Source organism: Selaginella moellendorffii, unplaced genomic scaffold (genome assembly GCF_000143415.4).
Source record: "Selaginella moellendorffii unplaced genomic scaffold, v1.0 SELMOscaffold_44, whole genome shotgun sequence".
Lineage (NCBI taxonomy): Eukaryota > Viridiplantae > Streptophyta > Lycopodiopsida > Selaginellales > Selaginellaceae > Selaginella > Selaginella moellendorffii.
In genome coordinates, this window is record NW_003314305.1 from 1060327 (window position 1) to 1077081 (window position 16755).

The window sequence follows — 16755 nt, forward strand, 5'->3', positions numbered from 1 at the left end:
AAACTTTTTTGTAGTGATTTACCTTTATTTATTAATAAAACTAAATAATATAATATCATAATATATTATAATTTGCTTTTAGTCTTGTATATCAAGAGCAATTATTGTTATAAGTAAACTGATATGTTGTTGATCCATAAATATCTCTTTTCTTTTACCCAATGAGCTCTCAAATAGGAATGAAATCATTTTTTCTAGAATACACACACACACACACACACAAAGATATATATATATATATATATATACTTATATATATTCACTATCAATGTAATACAATTATCTTTTATTAACATGATTTTAACAAAAAGACATCTAAAGAAAGACATGTTGCTATAATAAGTGCAAAACCTTATAAAAAATAAAGGTTGTCGTAGCTAGTACGCTATTCTGGTTTTCATTTTTGAAAACTAGTCTAGCTTCTTACAACTGCCGCTGTCAAGTTATCAAGCCCAATGCTTTGAGAGTTTCCAGATGAGACAGGCAGTGGGCCAACGTTTTGTGCGGAGTTGGGCCTTGATCAAGCGTCACCGTTGAATCTCAAGGGAGCTAGCGTTGAATCCCAAGTCAATTCTTTCATTTTCATACTATTAAGATCATGTGAGCCTGATAGCTATTATTTACGGACTTCACAACATCTCATTCCTGCTTGTTCTCATTTTCCTCTTTCTTTGCAGCCTGCTCCTTTCGATCCTGGAGAGCCTCAATCACTTTCTCTAGAGCCCCTCTCGAGTTCCCCCTGTTCTGGATCAACACCTCTGCGATATCAGCAGGAGTGATCTCAACCTTGGCCATCAGCTCCTCGATCTCTCCAAACTCCTCCTCAAACTGCTCCTGTTGCGAGATTTCAAGGTGAGTCCACGCCAGCACCTTGAACGCCTCAAATCCACAGTAGCCCATGAAAATGTGGAGGTCCATCCTGCCGGACCTCAACAACGCAGGGTCTAGATCCTCCTTGTGGTTGGTCGTGAAGATGATGATCCTCTCACTCCCGCTACAAGACCACAGCCCATCGATGAAATTCAGTAGCCCCGAAAGTGTGACCCTGCTGCTCTCTTGCTCCTTTTTCTTGTTTTTCTTCTCGGACTCTCCATCTTTCTCCTCGGTTTCTTCCTCCGGTGCCGGCTTCCCCCTCTTCTTGAGCTCCAGCGAGCAGTCGATGTCCTCGATCACGATGATCGCCTTGTTGGAAATCCCCATGAGCAGCTTTCTCAAGTCTGCATTGCTCTGCACCTCCGTCAGCTCCATATCGTAGACATCATACTGCGTGTAGTTCGCAATGGCAGCGATGAGTGACGACTTCCCAGTCCCCGGAGGCCCGTACAAGAGATACCCACGCTTCCAAGCTCTGCCAACCCGCTCAAAGAAATCCTTTCCAGCTTTGAACGAGTCCAGGTCCTGGATGATCTTGTTCTTGAGCTCGGGATCCAGCGCCAGGCTCGAGAAAGTCGAGGCATGCTTGAAAGGCACCGATCTCCACGGCTTGTCCCTGTAGACCCACTCGCGTGAGTTTGCCATGTTGGTGTAGAGCTGCCGGTCTTGGTTCTGTCGCTTCAAGCTCTCCCCGAGCTTGATAACTTCCCTCATGTACTCCGGCAAGAGTGTATACATGTGCCTCCTGTGAACTTGGACAACGTACGCTCGGCGTGTTCCTCCACTTCGATCAAAATAGCTGAAGCCTTCACGGTTGGACGGCTCGCTGACGTTGAAGACCCAGGAGAATGTCACCCCTTTGAAGTTGTCCTCCACTCGCTCGCCCCTGGCGAGGTTGCAATTCGGCTTGCTAGCGTTCTTCACTCGTGTGAACTGGATCCTGTTTGCCGAGCTCTTGGTGTTGGTCTCGGTGAGATGTGCGACGTAGAGGTCGACCAGGTCGTAAATCTCGTTGCTGTTGTTGCGGACGTATTCGGGAACTGAGAGCGCTGTCTCCCACCAGAGCCAGGATACCAGCCTCCTGAGCCTGAGCTCCAGAAGGAACCAGATGTGAGAAGGAACTATCTGCTTGAGAATCATGATGAAGCCCATGAGAGAACCGAGATGGGCGAAGTAGCCGCCTGCCATCTTGCTCTGTTTCTGCTGCTGCGAGAATGAGAAAAATCCGACCTCCACCCCCCCCTCTTATATTCTAGCGTGCGAGTTCCTACGTCATGTTCAAGATGCCTTCAGTCAGAGAAGTTGCCAGTCATAGCGAAGATCACATAACTTGTTGAAGAAGCTCCAAACTGGGGTCAAGATGTAAGTGTCAGTGACCAAGACTTTGAACTGTTCCCAGTCCAAGAAAATGCGAGCTCGTTCCAAGTTACTCAAATGCTAGATCCTTCGAGAAGATTGATGCAAAGGGAACCTTGTCCATGCTCTTGGTATCTCGCCACACAAAACACCACTCCAGCTTGCGTAACCAATCTTGAAGTTGAAAAGACTGTCAGTAAATGTAACACTAAAGTAGAAAAGCAAAAAGTGAGACAAGGCTGCATTTGTACCTTCTTACTGTACCAAACAGGATACATACATACAGTGGAAAGCCCAAGAAAAACGAAACCTTTACCGAGGAACTTCTACCCGTCATCTCTTCGTTCCGAGCTGTTGTGAATGATATTGAACTTGCATAGCGGGCATGTCGCGTTGATTCTCAACCACTTGTCTATGCAAGAACAGTGGAAGTGGTGATTGCAAGGAAGCTCCCGGAGCTCAACTCCATCGTCATATGGAGAGAGACAGATGCAGCATTCCTGGTCCATGGAAATGGTCAAGTCCTTTCCGAAAAGGAACGATTGCCTTACCGCATCTTCCGAAGACAAGCCTCGTTCAGAGCTAGGATCCGACGAACCAACCAGCGCCATGATGCCACCGAGGGAAGGAGCTTTGTCCGCTTTCTCAATAATGCATGTATCGATGGACCCAGAGCGACGAAACTTGAATCTGGGAATGAGATTGATGTCTTCTTCCGACGCACCCTCCTGGAACGTGAAAAAGATTTCTTTCTAGTTCCTCATAAAAAAAAATACAAAAGCTGTTAAAGCAGTAGATCTCACCTGGTCCGCGACGGCATATAATATTGCAATGATGCACGGCAGGCAGCAGCATACGGCAATCCCAATAACACATGCGAGCGCTACGCAAAACACGACAAAAAAGACATCAAACGCTAGAAAAACCACTGAAAGCCTGCAAGAAGAACTCCGTTAGTAGCCTCCAAAAGACCAACCGAAAACCATACCAGTAAAGACGTGGAGAGTGCTGCGTGAGAGCTTGACCACCGGCAGTGATCCAGTAGAATCCAATCACCCACCAAACAAAGGAAAACATCGTATTGGCAGACTCTAGTCGCTTTGATAAACTGCTCGCAAAGAAAGAAAGAAAAAGTTAGAACAGACAAGAGAAAGAGCTACGAATAGCTTACCTGACTTGCTCAACCAAGCTCTCTTCTTCGCTAGACTGAGCCTCCATGTCGATCTCAGACTCCGAGCCAGCGGACAAATGCCCCACAGTGTTCTCGGCGGGACCACTTCCTCCACGAAGAATCCTTCTCCTCCTCCTCCTATACTCCGAGCAAACGCACACCATATGGACGAGGCACTGCACCGCATAGCCCACGATCCACACCCTGAGAGGAGTCTCTGGACGCTCCTCCTTGCTATTGACGAGCACGGCCACTGCTACCACCACGAATGCCAGATTCCACATCAAGTCGAGGACCACCACCGGCCGCGAGTAGGCCCAATCGCTCTGCCGCTCCTCCAGCTGCTCCGCCGCGGTCTGGCGGACGAGCATCGACGGCTCGCGCATCGGCCGCCGCCCTGTGGCCTGCCGCAAATACCTAGCAGCGCCATGGACTGCTCTCCTGTGCCCTGGCGCCAAGGATCGCGAGGAATCGGCGTTGATCGCCCCATTCGATCCCAGGAGTGGAGCTACGTGATCCGTCGACTCCATATTTCGAGCAATCGATCGATCTACACAGCGCCAGTACCTGGAATCCTTGCCGGAGCGCGCATAGCGCGAAAAACCCTAACCCTTGGGAAGCTGGACGCTTGTGGTAATGCCATGTAGCGCATGGATGGGAATAAAAAATCGACGGTGGTGGATCTTCTTCATTGAATTCTACGCGAGAGGATTTGCCAGAGCGCAGCGGTGGAGAGAAGATTCACGATCGAAGTGGCCATTATCTGGAGAGCAAGAGAGAGAGTGAGAGAGATCTAGAGAACCAAGTAGAGATTTTCCACATACCAAGCCACTGGGACCGAGATTAAGTTTTGCAACGAGCACCCAGTCCAAGAGAGCGTTCGCGAAGATGGCAGCCAAGCTCACGTAAAATGGAGCCTGGCCATCGCCGAGACCGTAGAAAACGCGCACAAGGAGGTCGCGAAGCAAGTAGAACGTAGAGCCCAACGCATCTAAGATCGATCGAAGAAGAAAAGATGAAAACCAGCGGTCCAAACGAGAAAAAATGGAGAACTTACAGTGCTTGACGAGCGATGATACGGCTTGAGCGGCGGAGTCGTCGAATGCGTAGCGCTGGAAGAGAGCTCGGACGATTGGTTTTGCGAGAGGGATCGCGAGAGCGGTCATTGGAAGCGTGAGCGCCATGCAAAGCGTGATGCCTTGGTGGATCTTAGCTCGAAGTTCTGGCCAGTTCGAAGGCTTTTCTTCGAGTCTCTCTAGAGAACGTAAAAACTAGACGAGCGTACCTGTGAAAGCTTGGAGAAAACTGGAACGAGTGGTAACAGGACCGCGCTGGAGATGATTCCCAAGGGAGCCATGACGAGAAGATTTGCATCTGGTAGAAGTTTCGTTAGAAGATCTCAAAGTTTTGATATTTGTTTTTCGCGAGCTTACATCCGAGAGCTGCAGCAGCGTTTGGAAAGTATGATGCAAAGTAAAGGTCTGTGTAAGTAGCGAGCTGAAGCATTCCGGAGGATATGGTCGCAGGCATCATAAGTAACAACACCTGAGAGCGAAGACATGAAAGACTATATAGCAAAAATAAAACTTCATACCTCCTTGACATCTTTGTCTGCAAAAGGATTTTCCCATCTCAAAACTACACGACCTCGATCATCTTGAGCAAAGATCTGATTGATCCGAAAGAAAAGCTTAAATGCGAGAACTATCGAAAGAGTTGATACCAACCTGCAAAAGCCATTGAGCCAAAGCTCCCACTGTCGAGGCCAAAGCGAGTAAAACACCTCCTGTCAAGTACCAAAAACGAAGCTTTTGTACGAATCGACTTTCAAGCTCAAGGCAATGCAGCAAACCATTCATTAAGTTCAAAGGATCGCAAAGCTTGCAGTGAATCGCAGCCTGCATGGAGCCAAGAATACAGTCAAGAATACACGAATCTCTTGTCTTGTAACCAAAACTTACAGCGAGAATGATCGATATGCTTGATAGAGCAGGACTCAAGGATGCAATCCCGTATCTTCCCGAGGCACTGCACACGAAAACCCATTCCAAAGTTTGGCTACAAACTGGACGTGAAAGCTTGGTACCTCAAACTTCCATAGCCAATTCCCATCAAGCACGCGAGTGTTACACAAGGCGCCATGATTCTCAGCTGGATCAAGAGGATGGTTTTTGCAACTTGAGAGTTTTTCTTCTTCCGAAGCTACCTGAAGTATAGCCATGCTTCTCGTGATCAATCCACCGCTTGTTTTCAATAACAATCTGTTTGGAAAGCTTTTGAGATTCTACGACAGAAAGGAATGCTGAAAACTTACCCTGGTGCGATTGCATCAATAAGAAAAGCCGCTAATGTGTACATGAGAATGCCAAGGCTCAAAGATATCTGATAAAAAAGAGGATGGTGTTAAAGTAGGGGAAAAACAAATACTTGTTTTCATTTACCACAAACATGGCATGCGAAGTTCTTCCAATGACTTCTCGTTTTCTGTCTTCTTCAGAGATCTTGCTACGAGACCAAAAGAGGAAGAAAAAAAAATGAAAACAATGAACTTAAAGAAACTCGAAACATACCTTAAGGCCGATACCATTGCTATGTGGATTGGTCCATTGATTCCTGTCAGAATTAACGGTGAGTTTTTCTTGATGATTCAGCTAGAAACTATATACCTCCAAGGATTGTCAGAAAAAATCCTGGTACAATGGACGCATATCTACAAAATTTCGAACTGAGCAAAGAGAACCATGAACTCGATGCATACCCGAACGCATCTACGACAGGACCAACACCAAATACAGCAGCAAGAACAAGCTCACGAACTAATCCCTGCAAAGGGGTGAAAAGAAAAAACTCAAAAGTCTTGCAAAGAATGAAAAACATTTTTAACACGAGAGGGATACAACAAGACTTACCAGGACTTTGCTAAGAGCAGTAGCACTTCCAATCACTCCCGCTAGCTTCAAAAAGTTACCACCACCACCTGAGAAGAAAACAATCTCGAGAAGAAACGAACAAAGAAAAGAAGAAAAACCTTTGGAGTCATTCTCGTTGAGCTCAAACAAAGACGTAGCACGAATCCTTTGCGAGAGTCTTCGTTTCCAGCATAGCTGGGCACTTCGTTTGCCGGAAACTAAAAGCCCACTTGAGAGGGAGGCCTTCCTACCGAGAAACAAGCAGCCTACACAAGAATGTAAGCTTTTCCCCCCATTTCTATTTCTTCTTACCTGGGCACTGACGAAGCGATCCATTCGAGAGAAAGAGCCACAAGTCGCTCATCTCAAGAGGGTTTTGGACATCAAAGCCTAACGAACAAAAACGAGAAATGTGCTATGTCGATCATTAAGAGAGTTTACTGATTGAATAAGATGTAAGAGATGGTGGCTCATTTGGTCAGCGCTTAGCTCCTTAGAAATCCTAAGGTCGAGAGTTCGAGCATCTCACCCCACTTTAAGAAAGAATTTTATTATAGTTAAATGTTGGTTTAATTACGATTAGTGCAATGTTTAGGGTATTTTATTTTTACCCCTCTTCTCCCTCTTTCTTCGCCCCCTGCTCCATTCGATCCCGAAGAGCCTCAATCACTTTCTCTAGAGCCCCTCTCGAGTTCCCCCTGTTCTGGATCAACGCCTCCGCGATATCAGCAGGAGTGATCTCAACCTTGGCGATCAGCTCCTCGATCTCTCCAAACTCCTTCTCAAACTCGCCCTGCTGCGAGATCTCAAGGTGAGTCCACGCCAGCACCTTGAACGCCTCAAATCCACAGTAGCCCATCAAAATGTGAAGGTCCATCCTGCCCGACCGCAGCAGTGCGGGATCCAGATCTTCCTTGTGATTTGTCGTAAAGATGATGATCCTCTCGCTCCCGCTACAAGACCACAGCCCATCGATGAAATTCAGTAGCCCCGAGAGTGTGACCCTGCTGCTCTCTTCATCTTTCTTCTTGGCTTTCTTCCCTGGCAACGCTCCATCGTTCTCCTTGGACTCTTCCCTGGTTTCTTCCTCCGGCGCTGGCTTTCCCCTTTTCTTGAGCTCCAGCGAGCAGTCAATGTCCTCGATCACGATAATCGCCTTGTTGGAAATCCCCATGAGCAGCTTCCTCAAGTCGGCATTGCTCTTCACCTCCGTCAGCTCCATGTCATAGACATCGTACTGCGTGTAGTTTGCTATGGCAGCGATGAGTGACGACTTCCCAGTCCCCGGAGGCCCGTATAAGAGATACCCGCGCTTCCAAGCCCTCCCAACTCTCTCAAAGAAATCCTTACCAGCCATGAAGGAATCCAGGTCCTGGACGATCTTGTTCTTGAGCTCGGGATCCAGCGCCAGGCTCGAGAACGTCGAGGCATGCTTGAAAGGCACCGATCTCCACGGCTGGTTCCTGTAGTCGTCCGAGCTTCCTATGTTGGTGTAGAGCTGCCGGTCTTGGTTCTGGTGCTTCAAGCTCTCTCCGAGCTTGATCACTTCCCTCATGTACTCGGGCAAGAGTGTATACTTGTGCCTCCTGTGAACTTGGACAACGTACTCTCGCTGTGTTCCTCCACTTCGATCAAAATAGCTGAAGCCTCCGCCGTTGGAGGGCTCGGTGACGTTGAAGACCCAGGAGAATGTGACGCCTTTGAACTTGTCCTCCACTCGCTCGCCCCTGGTGAGGTTGCAATTCGGCTTGCTGGCGTTCTTCACTCGCGTGAACTGGATCCTGTTTGCCGAGCTCTTGGTGTTGGTGTCGGTGAGGTGAGCAACGTAGAGGTCGACCAGGTCGTAGATCTCGTTGGTGTTGTTGCGGACGTACTCTGGGATTGAGAGCTCTGTCTCCCACCATAGCAAAGTGACAAACCTCTTGAGCTTGAGCTCCAGAAGGAACCAGACGTGGCGCGGAACTATCTGGTTGAGGATCATGATGAAGCCCATGAGAGAACCGAGATGGGAGAAATACCCCCCTGCCATTGCCATCTTGCTCGGCTGCTGCTGCTGCTGCTGCGAGAATGAGAAAAATCTGACCTTGCCACCTCACTCTTATTCTGGTGAACATTCCCTTCAAGAACAAGAGCCAGCTTCCGCGAAAGTCTGAGAACTCTTCTCGTCAAGCTCACCGCCTAAGTCACGACGCTGCTCCAGTCAGCGATGTTGACGCCAAAGGAAGAGACGAGGAAAATTCTTTGTCAGTAGAAAAATCAACCGAGATTATACCTGTAAAAACACCTCATCAGTGTTAAAAAGGATTCTCAAGTTACAAAGAGTCTTATTATCGTAGAAGTGGTGGTGATTTGAAAGAACCAAAGTGAGTAAAAGCTATCAAAAAGCAATGGTGTCGTCACTGAAACACATCTCCCTGCAAAACGATTTAATTGACAATTGTTTTTTCTTTTCTTATTTGTTTGAGAATCTATGAATGAAGCCCTTAAATGCTGTTATGTGACTACATAACTTGTTTTCAAACTTTTTTTTATAGAAAGATCAATAATACACACACACATATATGTACATATAGACATATATGTATACATATACATATACATATACATATATATACTCAAACATATATATACAGAAAAAAACACACACACACACACATCATATTATGACATTCTATAAAATGTAAAGCAACTTTATTGAAAATCTCCTTCTAAAGCTGCTCATTTGTTAAGTACAACCTAAGGGCATTAAGAGCTAAAAGCTAGAAAAAAACAAGAGTGAAAATGAGCTTAATTTAGCTATGACACTCTTCAAAAACACTTTGTCTCTTCGTAAAACCTACCTCAAATAAATGACACTTTCTATCTCCCAAAACTTGTTTATGTCCACTTTGATAAGGTTAAACTCTTTTGTAAAGTTATTTTAGAGATTTTTCCCTCCCATGTCTCGCAATAATATACATGTCATAAATTACCAAAGTAGCTTTTGACATTAAAAGGTGGCTAAATATATATGCTATTCTTGGAAAAACAACCCCCAATATTAGAATTTCACATTTTGAGATAGTAAAGAACACTAGTAGTAACAAAAAACAACAACAAATAACAACGCCTTACTATATAATTACTATAATTGCATTGATTTATACACATTAGCCACAAAATGCTAACATGCATTTGCTTCTCCATCATTTCCGGATCAAATAAATGTAATGCTTATTTTGTATTACATTGTGAAGTCTGTTGGTTCAACTTAAAAGATTTACTATATAACATAGCTTATACCCTACCCAGGCTTAGTTGCTTTTATGTTGATGAGATTCCCCAATTCTTTGCAAATCTTCTACAAATCTTTTAACTTGTAAATACTAGACCATCTTTCAGCATGCTGACTAGATTTCCATGGCACACTTCATTTACAAATACATCATATGCCACTTCAGCGTCCCTACAATCCTCATTTCAAATCATGGTTACACTTTCCTTGGGTAAGTCACACAATGGCTCCTCCAGCTCTTACAGGTGCATCATATGAAGAGTAGTAGTTACTACCCCCAGTTGAATAGCTAAGCTAAGTCCAGCTTTAAGCTTGGGCATGGGATCTTCTCAAACTCAATGAGCAACCTGTGTAGCAACCAATCACCTTTTTGCCACCATGTGCAAGTACAAGGGACAGCGTGATCAATTCTGATGGGATGACCTTTTCCCACAGGACAGTTTGTGATGCTCCAGGATTTTAGGATTTTGCACCTTCTGCAAAATTCTCTCCCAGGTGGCTTGGTACTTTTTACTACTTTTCTACACTATATCATATATTCACCATATGCTTTATTCATCATTCAAGAAGCCATCCTGATGTTTGAGAGCATATTTACTCAAAGAACAATTTGAGAAAAGAACAGGTATTGTACCTCAAGTGCCACTAGTTCGAGCTCGTGATCAATCTTGGAAATCTTTCTTAAATCAGCATCCCCGGCCGAGGAGAGCCTAGGACGACCACGGGAAGCGGCCCTCTCCGGGAAAGCACCGGGCCGGACGCAGCAGTCCGAACCAGAATCCACGTACTTGGTTCATCAGCTTCAACCTAGTTGTTGCAATGGCACTTTGAATTTGAACTGAAAACAGCATATTAGTGCGAGCATTTTGATCACCAATTTGATTCTAAGAGAGAATAACACTATACAGAAACCGCAACAACAACTGCCAGTTGTAGATTGTGATTATTCTCTGCAATCTGACGATGGAGCAGCTCGAAACCATCATCTTCGCACTTGCTGTAAGAAATTCTCATCAGCAGCCTCATTTAGACAAAGAAGCAGCAAGAAAATATTGATACCATACCTGAATTGCAGCAGCAGCCAATCCGGCAACTCGGGAAGTCTTGGACGATTCACCATGCACTAGAAGATTGGGGGTTTTTCTTAACTTTCTATTGACTTTCTATTGAGAACGCTGTTGAGCATCTACTGATGTGTTTGCTATCACAAGCTTGGTCGCGCAAACCTCTCAATCTCTTTTCAACTACATTCCATAGCCAAGCACTCAGCTGGATCAAGAGGATGGTTTTATCAACTTGGGTGTTTTTCTTCTTCTTGAAGCTACCTGAAGTATCATGCTTCTCAGCTAAGACGAAAAATTTGAGATTCTACGACAGGTGGAATGCTGAAAACCTACCATCACGATATTATCAACAAGAAAAGCCGTAAAGAATGCCAAGGCTCAAAGCTATCTGCACAAAACAAGATGTAAAAGTAGGAAAAAGAAAGACTGGTTCTCACTTACCAAATGCATGGCATGCGAAGTTCTTTCAATGAATTCTCATTTTCAGAGATCTTGCTACAAGACCAAAAGAGGAAATGAACCTAAAGAAACTCGTAACATTTAAGGCCGATACCATTGCTATGGTCCATTGGAGTAACAGTGGGTTTGTGCTTAGCTTGAAACTATATACCTCCAAGAATTGTCAAAAACAGGATATCTAGAAAATTTCGAACTTAGCAAACAGAACAATGAACTTGATGCATAAACACCAACAAGCTCATGAACTAATCCTGCAATGGGGTGAAAAAAGCTCACAGGTCTTACAAAAAAAATTTCAAAAGTGAGAGACAACAAAACGTACCGAGGCTTTGCAAAGAGCAGTAGCACTTCCAATCACTCCTGCTACCTTCAAAAAGTTACCATCACCTCAAAAAGAAAAAAGAAAATAAAATAACAAGGAAAAAAAAGAAAAAGAGCAAGCAAAGAAAGAAAGAAAAAACTTTGGAGTCATTTTTGTTAACCTCAAACAAAGACGTAACTAATCTTTTGCGAGAGTCAGGCTCTTGCTACCGAGACCTGGACAAGAAAAAAATCAACACAAGAATGTAAGCTCTTTCCCTCGTTCTTTTTTGTGGTTACCTACCAAACCAAAGATCCACAACTCCGGTTTTGTTTCAAGATGGAACCTCGATAATAAGTTATATCAATCATTAAGAGAGCATGGTTATTACAATGATAAGCGCTGAGAAATCCTGAGGTCGAGAGTTCGAACCTCTCTCATCCCATTTTACTCATCCCACAAGCACTTAGACGACTTGGAATAGCAAACCTTGTCTTTAATAAATGCCCACTTTGGGTACTTGAACCCATTGACTAGAATCTTCTACAAAGTCAGTGTTGTTTAGTGGTTAGAATTCCATGTCTCCTTCATTGAATTCAAATTTTGAAAAAGATTGTAGTTGCTAACTGCTAACCGACAAATCCTTGAGAAGTTCCAGCTTAACAATAGTTTCACGATTAACAATAGTTTCACCACAGTTGTCATTTGTCACCAGTTGGAAGCACATGAAGCTAGACCATTAAAATATAAATTATCGCACTTCCAACCACATAGGTATCTTCTTGAGCTATGGTGGACTCTTGCAATCAGTAAGTGTCTAGAGGAAGTTCTTTCATCACCTGACTAGTCTCTTGGAATGCTCTTCCTGGATCCAAATCTTCAATATAAGATGGTGGTCTAAAGATACAATTGCTGTGGTGACTGGAAGCAACAAGGGGCTCGGATTTGGCATTGCTCAAGGCCTGGCACTCAAGGGCGTGATGACGGTCCTGACTGCCAGAGACGAGCAGAGAGGGTTGGCAGCTCTGAATTCTCTCAAGCAGGATCAAAGGATCAATCCGGCAACACTTCAGTTCCACGTCTTGGACGTGAGAAGCCCATCATCCATCCAAAACTTTGCTAAATGGATTGAAAATAAGTTTGGTGGCTTAGATATTCTGGTATGTTCGAGGTTTCTCCTTTCTGGCACTACTAAATTAATTACAGGTCAACAATGCTGGAATCTCAAGAAATGAGCACTTGGGCAATCCAACAGTGGAGGGTTCCAAGGATGTTATAAGCACGAACTTCTATGGAACCCGGATGGTGACCGAGTGCTTACTTCATCTAATGAGATCACAATCTCACCATGGAGCTCGCATCATCAACGTGAGTTCAGCAACAAGCCGGATGGACGTAAGTCTATATAACTTCAAGCATCTTAACTATCTGGTGCACTTTAGGCTCTTCGAAACCAAACTGTGGTACAAAAGGTTTCCAAGCTCTCAATGGAAACTTTGGATGAAGTGGTAGGCGAATTTATAGAGGACGTGGAACATGGCCGACTTATAGTAAAAGGGTGGACCGGGATCTTTGGAGCATACGACTACTGCTTATCAAAGCTTCTTCTGAATGCTTACTCAAGAGTGCTGGCAAGGGATCTCTCTAAACAGGGTGGTAAATTCTTTGTGAATTGCATGTGTCCAGGTCTGACTAGCACAGATATGTCAAGGAATAATGGCCATTCGGCTCAAATTGGGGCCGACACTGTCATTTGGTTGGCATTGCTTCCAGCCTCCAAATCTACAACAGGGCGGTTTTTTTCCAACAGACAAGACGTTGGTTTTGATCACATTCCTCTCTACTTGGAGAAAGGTACTTCTTCAAAGCTTCTGGACGAGTTTGATGAGTGTATTAGAACATCTATGCCTCCATTGCATCCTGTGTTTCTCAAAATGTATTAGTTCTAACAATGTCTAAACCAAACCAGAATAGCTTGATGATTGTACTGCTGATCGCTCAATAAGAAAGAGAACTGACTCAGTTTGCCATTGCTAAAGCAATAGTTTGTTCCCAGCCACCTGTCGTCTCTTCCGGTATGCTTGGTCATTGTGAAGTGCCGCATAACCTGGTACCTGGCACTATCCAAAGAAAACATTGTATTAGCCAACCGATTCAATGGGAAGCCAAGTGTTAAAGCTATATGGCCCTTTGTTATTGATTTTGTCACTCAAATGGTGCTAAAAACAAAGCTAGGTGTGTAAAATGAAAGCATTTGAGCAATGTGCTAAGATCTGTGTTATGGCAGAGAAGCTACAGGGCAAACAAATTTAACCTGAGATGACTCCATTCTCCAAATCAGCACTGTACATTCTCCAAATCAACGCTATATTCTTGTTTGCAAGAGACACTGCAATGTGTAATGCACACCCACGTTTTTGAGCTTAAGATCTGTAGTAGACATTCACCTCCTGCAGTAGGTCTGTTATAGTGGGTGCTTAGCAGTAGCACCCACTGGATGCTACTGCTTACCAAATGTTGCATGTATATAAATGATAATATAAGCACATTTGGTGGTGAATTACGAATAATTTTCTTGAAGTGCTAAATGATATTGTTGATATCAGTTTATCTTCTATTGCTCGACCTATTACCACATACATTTTTGCTCTTTGGGAAGTGATCCTTGTTTAGTGTTTTAAGGATATAATACATGAGGTGTTGCTAATTGAAACCACAACCCATTTCATATAGTGATCTTAGTGCTAAATGATACAAGAGCAATTTGCAAGCAAATAACATTGTATGCTGTATAGGAAGCTAAATGGAGATATTTGGAAATTATAAAAGGAAATTTCTTGTTTATCATATTTTTAGCCTAAACTGGTATAGAAAGAAGTTTGCAACCTTTTCCCAGAAATTCTAGTGGATAGAGTTGTATGCCACAGCTGGCTCACGTAACTCTAGTTTCCATGCTTGTGGTCCATTAATATACTTTGGTCTAGCTGGGCACTAAAATACATTTGGTAGCACGCATTATAAAGTGGGTACTATAAAGAACATAAAGGTATGAATATTAGTGAGTGACAACACTTATTAAAAAGTAAAGATGTCCCAAGAGGTCACATACACTCAAATCCAAGAATGTTGAATTCCATATATCTCAAAAACCTTAAATAATGAAAAAAAAAGGTGCACTCTTATTCATGAACCTTTCCTAATACCTTTTAAATTAATAAATGATCTTTCAAGTTATTCTTTTTGGTTTCTTACAACTAAACACCCATAATAAAGAACTATTGCAAGAGAGTGAAGGGCTTCCTATCAATAATCACTATAATTTTAATTTCAAAAACTTATTTTGATAGGTATTACAAATATTTGAAAGTATCATATCATGTACCTTGCTTGATGAGCCTGATCCCAATCTCCTTAAGAAATCAAAGTGTTTATCAAAGAGAAATTTGCTATACATTCTTTGTTTCACTACTTTGTTGTACCATCTTTAATTTTAGAAAGGCAATGCATCAAGTAGAGGGAAAACAAAAGGAAATTTCATGTATGAATGCTTAGAGCACTAGACACTCAAAAAAATTATGTGGTTTTTAGCATTTTAGGAGATTCTAGTGGTAGAATGTAAAAGAATTTTTAATCATGATGGCTCTATTACAAGTTTGACAATACCACGCACATTTTAATGCTTAATCACATTCACTCTCAATTTGGATCACAAAGATTATTGAGAAACTTTTTTTATCACACATGCTCAAAGTGTTAAATTTCCTGTAATGAAACCATTCATTAAAATTCACTACTTTATGAGACAATGATATAAAATCATTAATAGACTAGACATGTTAGACATACCCAGATCTCGATCTTAAATGTTATTATATTATTTAATATTTAAATATTTTTAATTAAAACGATATTCTTATCTATCTTAAAACCAACTTATATAATATTACTTTTTTTATTTCTTTATTTTCATACATTTTAAGCAAATGATAGAGTTGTGTTCTTTGCACTGATTTATATAATTCTGTACATGTTGATCTTAATTCTCAATGTCATCTTAGATAATTAACACTAATTTAATTTCAAATTAAATTGAAGAATAGAAAGAGAAAAATATAAAATTTAATATTGAGAATTTTAAATTTATACTATATGAGAATTAAACAACAAAGAATAAGCATATGATGCTTCATGACTTCTCGATAGAATCTCTAAAACATGCTGACCAATTCTAGAATTTTGCTTGGAATCCTTATAATTTCTACAAGAAGATAACAAACATGCCCACTCCACAACCCCTGGAACATATGGCATTGAATTTATAAGCTCCTCAGCACTATCCAGATAACCCACTCGACACAACAAATCAACCATACATCTGAAGTGCTGATGTGTGGCTTCAATTTTGTAGTCCAAACCCATTGACATAAAGATTGTCTTCCCAAGCATTAAGTTTCCTTCTCCACTACAAGCAGCTAACACAGAGAGGAAACACAGTTGCTCAGGGATATCCACACACTTGAGCAAATCAAACAAAGCAACTGCCTCTTTGCAACACCCAGTGCTAGTATTTGCCCCAATCATCGAGCTCCAAGCTATTATATCTTTTTCAGGCATTAAATTGAAGATTCTTCTTACTTCTACAAGGTTTCCGCTTCTTTGGTGAGCAGTCAGTAGGCAACTCCATGAAGCTCTATTGTGGTCAGGCATCTTGTCAAATAAAGATTTAACTTGGTCAATATGCCCAAGAGCAGCATATCCCGATAACAAGGAATTCCAGCTCCGAATGTTCCACTCAGGCATTACATCAAAGACGTGCTTCGCCTCATCGAGTCTGCCATTGTGGATATACCCAGCCAAGATAGCAGACCAAGAAACAAAATTCCTTTCTCTCATCCCAAGAAAGATACTTTTAGATTCTTCAAGGTGTCCTGCTTGAGAGAAAGCTGATAGGAGAGCAGTCGAGGATGCAAGGTTGTGCTCGGGCATATTCTCAAACAAAGTCTTTGACTTGTGTAATTGCCCCTCTTGGGCATATGCTGCAAGAACGGCTGTCCAGGAAACAACATTTGTTTGAGGCATGGCATCAAAAACTTTTTGTATCATTTCAAGAGAACTGTAACCAGTTAGCAACGCAGTCCAGGAAATAAGGTCATGTTGTGGCATAGAGTCGAAAAGTTCTTGAGTTTTTACTGGATGCCCATTTTGAGCATATGCTGCTAATATACATGTCCACGAAAGCATATTCCACATAGGCATCTCGTCAAACATGTCCTTTGCCCTGTCAAAAAAATCATGCTCCGAGTACGATCCTATCATTGCCGTACAGGACTTCATTGTGGCCACGGGCA

The 16755-nt window shown here is 42.8% G+C and overlaps 5 protein-coding genes across 5 annotated transcripts; 1 reads left to right on the forward strand and 4 right to left on the reverse strand.

Annotated features, from left to right (window-relative positions):
• Window positions 1–550: 550 nt before the first annotated feature.
• LOC112349969 (AAA-ATPase At4g30250-like) lies at window positions 551–2560 on the reverse strand. Its single transcript, XM_024685295.1, has 2 exons — window positions 2204–2560; window positions 551–2140 (listed from the first exon to the last, which is right to left on the reverse strand). The coding sequence occupies exon 2, from the start codon at window positions 2059–2061 to the stop codon at window positions 640–642; it is 1422 nt and encodes a 473-aa protein (XP_024541063.1). The 5' UTR covers window positions 2062–2140; window positions 2204–2560; the 3' UTR covers window positions 551–639.
• On the reverse strand, window positions 2556–3930 carry LOC9648060 (E3 ubiquitin-protein ligase At4g11680). The gene is made up of 3 exons (XM_024685268.1): window positions 3401–3930; window positions 3087–3165; window positions 2556–2981 (listed from the first exon to the last, which is right to left on the reverse strand). The coding sequence occupies exons 1-3, from the start codon at window positions 3928–3930 to the stop codon at window positions 2556–2558; spliced, it is 1035 nt and encodes a 344-aa protein (XP_024541036.1).
• A 123-nt stretch (window positions 3931–4053) lies between these two features.
• Window positions 4054–6692, reverse strand: LOC112349967 (probable lipid II flippase MurJ). Its single transcript, XM_024685293.1, has 19 exons — window positions 6622–6692; window positions 6429–6575; window positions 6310–6377; window positions 6159–6223; window positions 6067–6110; window positions 5971–6013; window positions 5842–5905; window positions 5715–5782; window positions 5607–5661; window positions 5487–5551; window positions 5362–5428; window positions 5253–5298; window positions 5128–5186; window positions 4995–5069; window positions 4834–4945; window positions 4686–4774; window positions 4458–4638; window positions 4225–4391; window positions 4054–4163 (listed from the first exon to the last, which is right to left on the reverse strand). Exons 1-19 carry the CDS (start codon window positions 6671–6673, stop codon window positions 4089–4091), a joined length of 1542 nt encoding a protein of 513 aa, XP_024541061.1. The 5' UTR covers window positions 6674–6692; the 3' UTR covers window positions 4054–4088.
• A 161-nt stretch (window positions 6693–6853) lies between these two features.
• LOC112349968 (AAA-ATPase At4g30250-like) lies at window positions 6854–8572 on the reverse strand. The gene has a single exon (XM_024685294.1). The coding sequence runs from the start codon at window positions 8342–8344 to the stop codon at window positions 6917–6919; it is 1428 nt and encodes a 475-aa protein (XP_024541062.1). The 5' UTR covers window positions 8345–8572; the 3' UTR covers window positions 6854–6916.
• Window positions 8573–9806: 1234 nt separating this feature from the next.
• Window positions 9807–13350, forward strand: LOC9648061 ((+)-neomenthol dehydrogenase). Its single transcript, XM_024685269.1, has 6 exons — window positions 9807–9828; window positions 10019–10078; window positions 10274–10367; window positions 12297–12567; window positions 12614–12712; window positions 12850–13350. Exons 1-6 carry the CDS (start codon window positions 9807–9809, stop codon window positions 13348–13350), a joined length of 1047 nt encoding a protein of 348 aa, XP_024541037.1.
• The last annotated feature ends 3405 nt before the right edge of the window (window positions 13351–16755 follow it).

Bases quoted from the DNA above. Each gene is read 5' to 3' on its own strand.
- LOC9648060 (XM_024685268.1), bottom strand. From the start codon at position 3,930: ATGGAGTCGACGGATCACGTAGCTCCACTCCTGGGATCGAATGGGGCG. The intron at 3,166-3,400 runs GTAAGCTATTCG...TTCTTCTTGCAG, and splicing joins AGCTTGGTTGAGCAAGTCAG to GCTTTCAGTGGTTTTTCTAG. The intron at 2,982-3,086 runs GTATGCTGCTGC...ATGAGGAACTAG, and splicing joins CATGTGTTATTGGGATTGCC to AAAGAAATCTTTTTCACGTT.
- LOC9648061 (XM_024685269.1), top strand. From the start codon at position 9,807: ATGGCTCCTCCAGCTCTTACAG. The intron at 9,829-10,018 runs GTGCATCATATG...CTTTTCCCACAG, and splicing joins GGCTCCTCCAGCTCTTACAG to GACAGTTTGTGATGCTCCAG. The intron at 10,368-12,296 runs GTACTTGGTTCA...CTTCAATATAAG, and splicing joins CAGTCCGAACCAGAATCCAC to ATGGTGGTCTAAAGATACAA.
- LOC112349967 (XM_024685293.1), bottom strand. From the start codon at position 6,673: ATGAGCGACTTGTGGCTCTTTCTCTCGAATGGATCGCTTCGTCAGTGC. The intron at 6,576-6,621 runs GTAAGAAGAAAT...ATTCTTGTGTAG, and splicing joins ATCGCTTCGTCAGTGCCCAG to GCTGCTTGTTTCTCGGTAGG. The intron at 5,070-5,127 runs GTTGGTATCAAC...CGGATCAATCAG, and splicing joins TGGCTCAATGGCTTTTGCAG to ATCTTTGCTCAAGATGATCG.
- LOC112349968 (XM_024685294.1), bottom strand. From the start codon at position 8,344: ATGGCAATGGCAGGGGGGTATTTCTCCCATCTCGGTTCTCTCATGGGC.
- LOC112349969 (XM_024685295.1), bottom strand. From the start codon at position 2,061: ATGGCAGGCGGCTACTTCGCCCATCTCGGTTCTCTCATGGGCTTCATC.